At 41.3% G+C, this 11,092-nt stretch overlaps 1 protein-coding gene across 1 annotated transcript; it reads right to left on the bottom strand.

The window, feature by feature from the left end:
* Nucleotides 1-4,592: 4,592 nt before the first annotated feature.
* Nucleotides 4,593-5,642, bottom strand: LOC138356616 (zinc finger protein 708-like). The gene has a single exon (XM_069312802.1). The coding sequence runs from the start codon at nucleotides 5,640-5,642 to the stop codon at nucleotides 4,593-4,595; it is 1,050 nt and encodes a 349-aa protein (XP_069168903.1).
* Nucleotides 5,643-11,092: the final 5,450 nt, after the last annotated feature.

The raw sequence follows: 11,092 nt of genomic DNA, 5'->3' as shown, positions 1-11,092 counted from the left end.
CCAGTGTGGCCAAAGTACAATTCGTTTTTTTTTTTTTTATACATATCTGTGATCAGGGAAGGGTATTTAACATTTTCAAAAACAAAAAAAATAATTTTGCCAAGAATTTTTTTCTGCGCACAGAGGGGTGCCATATTTGGAGCCCGAGCAGAACAGTGGTTAATACTCTTACCTTTATTAGTTAGATTAGGAACCTGCCCAAAATACTATAGGTGTTAGTGACTTTGCAAGAATGTAAGAACACCGATATTATGTACTCTCACAACCCAATATACCTTTTTTGTAAATAAATAAATAAATAAATAAATAAATAAAAAAAAAAAAATATTATATTGAGACAATTGTCAGGGAATTTTTATATTATAATTAATGTTTTAAATAAGAGCCAAGTATTGCACATTATTCTATATATAAATATAAACTAATGATAATATAATAAATAATAACTTATGATCATTCACATCCATCAACACAACAAGAAATTAAACAACTAATAAAAACCAATTATGCTCCTTTTATATCTGTATATTCAGGCCTATAATAATAATAATAATAATAACCACCAATTAAGCAATACCCAAACTTAAACTTTTACATACAAATTTTAAAACACTAACTTAAAAGCAGACATCTTTTTATATCAATGAGTTTTCAGATTCAGGCAATTGTAAACAGATGAAATAAACACTAGCAGTAATTAAACTTTGAATGAAATACTACACAATATAATAAATGTTCTTGAGTTAGACTAATATTAATAAAAAGTTCTGGTTTATAAAATGCTAGATTTAGGATTATACAAAGATTAGAATCAAGCTAATATAATTGCTACATTAATATAAATATAATTGTCAGATTCATACATATGTAACTGCTAGATTCACATAAATATAACTGCCAGTCATATAAATGTAATTGCCAGGTTCAAGCTAATATAATTACCATATTTATGCTATTTTCAGATTCATGAGCTTCATAATTATCAGATTTAGGATACTATAATTGCTGGATTCAGGAAAAAATAATTACCAGATTCAGTCTAATAAAATTGACATGGCTAATATAATTGCCAGTCATGCTTATTTGTCATACAAATATACCATAACTGCTAAAGTAAGGCTAGAGAAGTAAAAATTTTGGATATGGACAGTTATAAATGGCAGTCTGTCGGCTATAAATTATTAAGCGATATATACAGGGATACCTTGGTTTAGGAGATTAATCCATTCCTGGAGATAGCTTGTAACCCGAAAAATCGAAAATCAAAGCTAATTTCCCATAAGAAATAACGGGAATGAATTAATCTGTTCCTGACTAGCCAAAAACCTCACTTCAAACTAAATTTTATACCTAATTCATCAAAATCTACACTACAAAAGAATGCTCGTTATTACTTACCCTTGCTGATGACTGCTGTTGGCACATGGAAGATGGTGAGGAGGGGGACGGAGAAGAGGTGTTACTGTTTGGAAGGGGTTTGGAGTCCCCTTCCATTATAACATCAGGCAGTGAAGATTTTTCTGGAGTGCACTCTCTGGCACATTTTGCCTGCATACCACTAGGACCTGCTTCTGGCTCACTGCTTGCTTGTCTTACTAAGAATCTGTCTAAAGACTTTTGTTTTTCCCCTACATTTTAACAGCTTTCCTGCAGTAAGACATCACATTGTCATTTAAAAGGTCTATGCAACGGCCTGCTGCAGCTTTATCTGGGCGAGTTTTTTCAACAAAACTTTGCAGTTCTTCCCATACTTCACACATTTTCTTAATGAGGAAGGGACAACCTCTACTGCCTCTGCTCACAACTATTTTCTTAAGTTGAACCTTAATTACCACTGGCTTTTTGGGACCCATGGCGAGATATATAATAACAACTTTTTATGCTCAAATGGCCAAATATCCGACAAAACATTGTAAATCCTGGTGAAGAATTCAGGCAGGATAGTCACTGGGTGCGAGGCACTGGTAAACTGAGGGGCGACTGCTGTGCCACTACGCGCTAGGTCAGCCTGCACGTGTATTGACACGCTCGTATCCCGATGCAACGCTCGTATCCCGATGCAAATTTTCCGAGCAAATCCTGCTTGTAACTCGAAAAACTAGTAACCAGGGACACTCGTAATCCGAGGTACCACTGTATCTCTAACCAAAAGCTGGACTCATGTCAACCTAAAAAAAAAAGTAATCAGTTTGCATAGGAACCTGATGAGGTAATTCCTTGATTAAAACTATTATATATTTCTTCTACCAATAAAAAGGTCTCATGTTGAGTATGTCTCAAATTGTTTTCTACAATAGCTCTAGTTCTAAATATTACAACAAAAATGACCATAACTTAGATACAGAGATTATATTACATTTTAAATAACTTTTTAAGAGAACAAAAATAGAAAAAACATTATTTAAATAAATACTAGTACTGTATAAAGAAAAATACACTTAGTACTTTATTTTATCTTTGTTAACTACTGCACTGCGCAAAGTGCCTGTAGGTACTTGAAGGGGGGTGCGCAACGCACCTCAGGGATCTTATAGGTATAGCATATGATTCAAAACTCCCGTGGCTACATGGGGGTTCACATCAGCTTCCTCAGGGCTCTTGTAAACAGACGCCACTTTTTAAAAAAATCGTGGGCAACATTCCCGGGTGTGAGAGCCTCAGTACTGATTGAGCAACCAAGGCTGGCGCACACAGCATGAGCTCACAGCACTGCTGGTCAGCTTGTGACCACAGCATTGCATAATAATGTCAAAATATATATGTAACTGGTATTATTAAGCCGTGATAGTATTACAGAAGAGCCTGAGTGTGATAATGACTGTGTACAATGTTCAAATATCATTGAATCAATGCTCTTTACAGCGCAAGCCACAGCACTATTTCGTCCATATAGGAATCTCCAAACGACTTCTTATGTTCCTTTACGAAATAAACCTGTGGTCAATTATTCATTTACAGGATTTAGTGACCAGGATTGTGATAATAGCAGGATTGTGGTGATAATTAGTGCTGTGCGTAGTATTGTGGGAGGAGGAATTTTGTTTAGGGAGGGAGGGAATCGAGGAAGCGTCACTGTGTGTAGCACTGTGTGTGGCAGCCACTCTTGTTTTGCTCACTATACTAGCTTAGTGGTTCGCTATGGTGAACACATATGTACGTGGGTATATGCAATGTGTGTATATAGTATAATAACAGCAACAGCAGTATGTTGTAAGGAGCCATTTGGGAGGGAAGTAACGTCGTATTCATAGCACTGTTGCCTGCTGTGTGACTTGTCATGCAGTGTATATGGTGGACCACTGTTCTGTTTGGACACAATACCAGCTTAGTATAGTTATGGTAAATAAAACATGTAGATACATGAAGTGTGTAAATAGTGTAACAAAAACAATAACGGTATGGTGGGAGGAGGAATGTTGGCGAGTAAGGTGTTGCAGTGAGGAAGGACTGACTGGGTGTGGCAGCTAAAACTCTCTGAGTGCACTGATGGTGAATGTATATAGTGTGTGATAGTGTATAAATATGTTGTAAATATACATAAATGAACATGAAACATAAGAAATGAGCAATATATGGGGACACAATTGTCATGCATGTAACGCAGTGTCTTGGGACAGTACGGATTTTCTACTGTCATATTATTGAGTACGTGTTCATTGTACATTGGATTGGCAAGAAAAAACAAATGTATTTGGAAATGTACACAAAAAAAGAACAAAAAATTATCTGTGGCAACTCGAGCACGTTGAAGCTGGTGTGTGACTGCCCCCGGGAGGTTACGCACGAGTGACCACCAAATTGTGATGTCATATGCCATTTTCCGGACCCCAATGTGGCCAAAGTAAGTACAATCTTTATTTTTTTTTTTTTTTACATATCTGTGATCAGGTAAGGGGTATTTAACATTTTCAAAAACTAAAAACCAATTTTTGCCAAGAATTTATTTCCTGTGCACAAGGGGGGGGGGGGTAGGGGTGCCATACTTGGAGCTTTAGCAGCACAGTGGTTAAAAATAAAAATAAAATTATTTATGAACAATTTTGTTTTCTTCTCTGACAGCTTCTCTAGTTCTTGCTTGGTCTATGAGGAGCATCTAATTTTCATAAAAGAACAAAATAATAAAATACCTTTAGATGCAGATGATGAGTCCCAATATTATACCTAAAGATATTATGACCAAACCACACATCACAAAGTGAAGAAACGACAATGTTTTGGTCCATCCTGGAGCATTATCAAGTCGTGTAATTACACAACTTGATAATGGTCCAGGATGGTCTAAAATGTTATCGTTTTTTCACTTTCTGATGTGTGGTTTGGTCATCAAACCTTTAGATATTTATCTTTCAGTGAAGTATATTTCTCAAACAAAATATAACATAATTACCTCTGTAGGACATCCAACTGGCATAGTGATGGCACAATATTTTTATGATAAAGCTCTATTTCCAAATTGTATATTTGATTAAAGGTAAGTTAATGAACTACTATGTGCCATGTAGTACTCTATAGTACTTCAGCATTCTATAAATCACCTCTCATACTCAAAGTGTATGAGAGCCTATCACGTGAATGTATCATCTTGTGCCTCCTCATGCTTTGAAGCCACCCGAATCATTTGCCACACTCTGGAGAGGTTTGTCACCTGAATGCACTAACATGTGAGTCTTCATGTTTCTAAGACGTCTGAATCCCTTCCCACACTCTGGACATTCATGAGGTTTGTCATCTGAATGCACTAACAGGTGCTGTATTATAGCTCCACGCCCTCTAAATTTTTTCCCACACTCTGCACATTCAAGAGGTCTTTTGAATTGTACATCTGCATGCCCCATCCTGTGAACCTTCATAATTGTAAGCTGTCTGAATCTCTTCCCACACTCTTGACACTTGTGAGGTTTGTCACCCGAATGCACTAACATGTGAACTTTCAAATTTCCACGATGGTTGAATCTCTTCCCACACTCTGGACACTTGTGAGGCTTGTCACCTGAATGCACTAACATGTGATGTTTCAGATTTCCAGGACGACTGCATACCTTCCCACACTCTGGACACTGGCGAGTTTTGTCACCTGAATGCACTAACATGTGATGTTTCAGATTTCCAGGCCGACTGCATACCTTCCCACACTCTGGACACTGGTGCGGGTTATCACCTGAATGCACTAACAAGTGAATCTTCACATCTCCAAGACGGCTGAATCTCTTTCCACACTCTGGACACTTGTGAGGTTTGTCAACTGAATGCACTAACATGTGATGTTTCAGATTTCCAGGACGACTGCATACCTTCCCACACTCTGGACACTGGTGCGGGTTGTCACCTGAATGCACTAACAAGTGATTTTTCACATCTCCAAGACGGCTGAATCTCTTCATACACTCTGGACACTGATAAGGTTTGTCACCTGAATGCACTAACATGTGAGCCTTAACGTGTCCATGCTGTCTGAATCTCTTCCCACACTCTGGACACTCGTGAGGTTTATCACCTGAATGCACTAACATATGCCTGCTCATTTGTCCAGAACTGCACACCTTCCCACACTCTGGACACTGGTCAATTTTCCTCTTCTTTATGACAGGTACAGTTTGGTTACAGGTTTTCTCCTCTGGATCACTGCACGAGTGATGTTGCATGATGCGTCCGGGTGGAGCGTCAATGAATGTTGACGGTCAGGGAAGGCTTGAGTGTTGTTTCTTAGACTTGGACTTAATGTGAGCACTTGGCGGTCACTGGTGGCGCTTTTTCTTTATTATAGGTGCAATTTGTGTGAAAGTCTTCTTTTAATGCTCATGTTTGAACACTTCTTCTTGTTGATAGTAGGTGCAGTTTGCATGACGGGTTTGTCCTCCCGATGACTGCACCAGTACTGATGTTGTTGGACGCGTTTATGTTGAAGATGATCGGAGCTACCAAGGTGCTTGTTGCGTTGTGCTGTAGATAGAGGAACGGTGATTAAAACAGAGGTGTGTTTGAGGGAGACTTGCCGCACCGTAGGGCGGTGTGTTGTGTTTATGGCGTCAGCTGATCCTTGGTGCCTCGACGGGGACTGGTCAAGTCGTATACTGCAATTTCGGATACCGGGCTAGAAACAACTTCGTTCACTGAGAAGTTTATACATACAAACCATTCCGTTCGTATATGCGCTGGTTTGTGTTCGCTGTTGTTCTCGTCTGAATAAATACATGGCACTTGTTCATATAATTAGCGCTTCCATTATTAGAATTATTTATCCATTATTAGAATAACAAGGTTTAATTTATATACAAGAAGGTACATTGGGTTGCGAGAGTACATAACATATATTAAGAGGTACATTGTAGCAAGATTTGAGATTAAAGGATTTAAGACTAACACGTTTAGAGACAAGGCGCCCCCGAAGGAGGCTATTATTTGTTATGCACCCCATACTCAACCACCTGAGGCAGTTGTTTTCTGTGTTTAGCTGTTGGTGGCGCCAGATATAAATGTGGCGCGGGTCAGATGTGACCCAATTTGTTGGTCGATTGGAGATATTTAGCCAGTGCTTTGACTATTTGGTATTTTTCTTGTAACGAGTGGTCACCGCCTCCTAATATATGCTCGATGGTGAAGGGTATTTTAAGTGCGATAAAGACTTGTTTGAAATTTACTCTGGCACTATAATGTCGGAAGCAGTGCAGGAGATAGTGTTCGACTGTTTCAGGCACCTGACAGTGAGTACAGAGTTCGTTGATGTCTGTTCTGTACTTAGAGCTGTGTGCTGCTAGTTTGGTGTGTCCCAGCCTTAATCTGGTCATCGTTACATCAATTTCTCTGCTTTTATATCGGACATGTTTCCAAGTTTCCCATTTCTTTTTAATGGACCCATAGTGCAAAGGTGAGCATAACGTTTTCCAGTTTGTTGCAAAATCCTGGGAGATGGTATCTTTGAAGGCTCCTTTACGTGCAACATGGGGAATTGGATGACGGGTAAGGTGAGGCGTGTTGTGCATCGCTTTGGCTAGTTGGTCTACAAGTTCATTATGGAGAATACCACAATGTGCTGGGACCCATTGGATAGAGGTGTCATAACCGTTCAATTGATGTTTGTGAAGAAGTTGAAGGCATGGGTAGACAATCTCCTTGCTTGTATTTTCGAAGAGTACGAAATTGCTTGAATCGCGCTCTTGGAGTCACTACAGATTGTATATTTTCTGAGGTTGGAAGAAAACGTGCTCAGATTGGGGACTTGTTTATTTTATAATGGTAAATAATAAATTGATATATAATAAATTAATATATAATAAATTAATTTATTATATAAATTAATAAATAATAAATTAATAAAATTATTATTATATAATAAATAATAATAATAACAAATAGTATAATGATAAGCAATTATTTTTAATGAATCAAATAGCTAATTAGGATGAATGATAAATAATTATTGACTAGTGCATAACAATAAAGTATTAAGGAATAATTATAATGAATAATCCTTAATGATAAAGGAGAGGTCAATTACAATTAATAACTACATCCATAGGTAGTAAATGAAAGTTACATTAATTAGACTAATTACAATTCATGGGAATATTTCTTAGCTATCTGCAGGCTTATCACTTTGGGGGTTCCGGCGGAGCACCCCCAATCCCGCGAGGGCCAGCGGGAGAAGGATTAAGGAGAAGGGGTTCCTTACTCTTACTAGCATGTAGACTGGGCAAAGGATTAGCTGCGGACAGCGGGACACTTGGGGACCGGCGCTGCACCCCCACCGCAGGCCAGCTGGCCGGACCCCCCCCCCCCCTGAAGGGCGAGGCCCGCTGGTCGCAAGGAGGCCTCAGAGTGGCAGTGCAACAACGTCCCGGACGTAGTCAGCTGGGTGTTCCAGCTGGTTGCTGGACCCGCCGTTAACTCCGATGGCTAGCCCGTCAAGAGAGCCGAGTGGCCCTGTCAATTCTAAAGGTAAGAGGGCGTGGTCGGCTGAAGGCGAGCCTAGCTCTGCGAGGGCGGTGCGAATTAATCGCCCTGAAGTGTTGCCTGTTCACTGGGCACGTTATGTAAGAGCAGCTGCTGGCTTGAGAAAGGGGCCCACGCCGTCTCCGTCCCGGTTTATATAACCTCGGGTCAATGCGCGCGCAGCTTGGGGCGGTTAGAGTCAGCTTCCAGACATACGTTTTCTTCCACTCAGAAAACCCACCGTTTTTGGGAAACAGTGTTCTTTATCCCAACTGGTAATGTTGTGATGATTTGGAGAGCTTGATACAAGGCATATAATTCCGCTGTGAAAATAGATAGTTGGTTTGGTAACCGTCATCCCTGCTTGAGATGGTATTCCGGTATCCATACAGCGCAAGTGACCGAGGGTACGTTGTTCATGAAGATGTGAGACTCATCTGTGTAAATCTCTGTGGTATTTGGGTAGCAATTTTTCATTGTTGAGACAAAGACTGAGGCTATGGCTGAGTTTGGTGCAGATTTTGGAATGTTGTCCTCGAGTTGTATTGCTGTATTAGGAGTTGTATAAAGCCAAGGTGGAATGGGGGGAACAGGAAGTTGGGTTTCACAGTTTTGGAGTAGGGAGAGGTCTATATTGAGGTTATTTAATTGTAGCCCGTGTGAGGAAAGGTTGCGAGTGAATGGTTGGGGAGCAGGGGTTATATGGGTTAACTGTTGGGTAAATTTTTGATCTGTATGGGTGTGTCTGGTGAGCAGTGGTACAGAGTGACAGATAGTTGGCACACATAATGTCTCGTCTGGTGGCTAGGCTTGTGAGGCCTGTTTCCCCGTAAAGTCCGAGGATTGGAGTTGAACGCATTGCGCCACATATAAGTCGCATGGCATTATTTTGTATGACCTCGAGGCTCTGTAGGTTAGTAGGCGCAGCCGACGCATATGCTTGGCAACAATAGTCTAGTTGGCTGCGAATATGTAGGTTGTATAGAAACGGAGCAAAATTTTATGGTGTGCTCCCCAGGTGGTGCCAGTGAGGGCTTTAAGTATGGCGAGTCGGGGTTGTGTCGTCTGTTTAAGGTGTTGAATGTGTGCTTTCCAGGAAAGTAAGGGGGAGTCTAAGCGCATGCCAAGATATTTATGTTCTCGTACGTGTTGGATGGGAGTGTTGTGTATTGTGAGGGTGGGTTGATGAAGTAGTCTTTTTTTAGTGAAAATCTGATAGCAGGTTTTGGTAGTACTGACTTGAAGGCCCCATTGTTGTGTCCAATCTATGAGGTGGTCCAGTGCTGTTTGCATTGTAGAGACTGTATTTGGTAGGGCATTGTCTGAATAATACAATGTTAAGTCGTCGGCGTACGCCGAGAGGTGAACAGGATGGGTGTTAAGCAAATCTGTTAAGAATGCGGCAAATAGGGTTGGGCTTAGTATGGAGCCTTGTGGGACACCTGTTTGTATTGGGATGCCATCGGAAAACTCGCCTTGTATAAAGACTTTGGAGGTCCTGTTTGTGAGATAGGACTGTAACCATAAAAGTAATCTTCCCTGTACGCCTAAACGTGCAAGCTTTGCGAGGAGGCAGGTATGACGAATGCTATCAAAAGCTCCTCTGAGGTCTAGGTAGACAACAAGACAATATTTACTGCTTCTGAGAATTCTAATTCAATTTCTTTATTATGCACCCCATACCCATCCCGTGGGCGGTGGTGTAAAGGATTACAGAGGCACATAATCGGTTCAGGAACTGAACCCTCTAGTTCGTTTAGCTAAGCAAATAACAATTTTTGACGCTAGTTACAAAATGATTAATGTTGTATACACATGTACACACTCTCATATTTCTCTCTAGACGCGTTAATTAACAATAAAACGCCTATCTGTTATTATTCAGCTATATGTCTTGCTCTAGTTAGGCCCCATATTTTGATTATGCAGTTCAATTTTGGTCGTCATACTATAGAATGGATATGAACTCACATTGTATTAATACAATGTGAACTAGAACGCTTCCAGCGAAGGGTGATAAAATTAATCCCGCAAATTATAAACCTTCATGTAAATAGAGTGAAAAAGCTTAATTTTAGCCGAGGGATAATAATCTTGACATTAGATGCTTCTGAGAGAGGTGCGGATTTCATGTTCAAGGCAGAGTATTTGATCTAGCGTGGAGCATTGCGGTCGAAATCCAGCTTGGAGTGACGGTATAATATTGTTATACTCTAGGTACCATTGGAGGCGAGTATGTACTAGCCTTTCCATGACTTTACTGAGGCATGATAGTAGGGAGATAGGTCTGTATGACGCAGGTTGGGATGGGTCTTTTCCTGGTTTAAGGAACGGAAGAATAATACTGGTCTGCCATTGTGAAGGAATATTTCCGTGAGTCCAGCATAGATTGTAATAGTTTAGAAGAGTGCTGTGTGCAGTCGGTGGAAGATATTTGATGAGTTCATATGGAATCCCATCCTATCCAGGTGCCTTGCCAAGAGTTAGGCGGTTTAAGGCCAATCGTAGCTCGCTTAAGGTGTACATGTTGTCGACGCCGAGCATGGGCAGCGGTATGGCACGGTCAATTTCTTGGGCATGAAGGAAGGGTGTTGAGAGGGTAACTTTAAGGCATTCAGCGAGAATGCTGAATGCCTCACTCCCTCTCCCGTCCCGGTCCACGATTCACGAAGCGGCTCCACGCTCAGCGCCACGCCTCATCGACACGTGGGCCCTTACCACTTCTCCGTTCTGCGTTACTGTGTACACGAGATTTCCCAAGCAAATGGACTCCATCCCCGCTACTATGGTCCCAGATCTGATCTTCTCTGATCCTTTGGGGCCTTCCACATCCCAGGCCGGTACCGCAGGGGCCCCCTGCCCTACCCAGCAAACCCTAAGGTAAGAGAGTTTCCTGTACAAGTTAGTCAGGACTACCCCCAGTGCTGGCGTGTGTTTGCGCCGTCCCTCGCGGCCCGTTCGTGCCGCTTAGCTAATTCCCTAGGGCCTGCCGCCTGTTTGCCTCCCTGGGGTTGCAGGCGCGCCTCCAGGTCGGGACTGGTGCGCTGGTTATCTGCGGCGACTTCATCTGGCCAGGTTTCGGTGGTCCTGTGCCCTGGGGCCCGGCCCTATTGCATGCTCGGTGGACCATTCGTCCCAGGTGTGCCCTCCCCGGTTTGCTGTG

This window comes from Procambarus clarkii, chromosome 73, assembly GCF_040958095.1.
Source record: "Procambarus clarkii isolate CNS0578487 chromosome 73, FALCON_Pclarkii_2.0, whole genome shotgun sequence".
NCBI lineage: Eukaryota > Metazoa > Arthropoda > Malacostraca > Decapoda > Cambaridae > Procambarus > Procambarus clarkii.
This window is presented reverse-complemented; position numbering and strand designations above follow the sequence as displayed.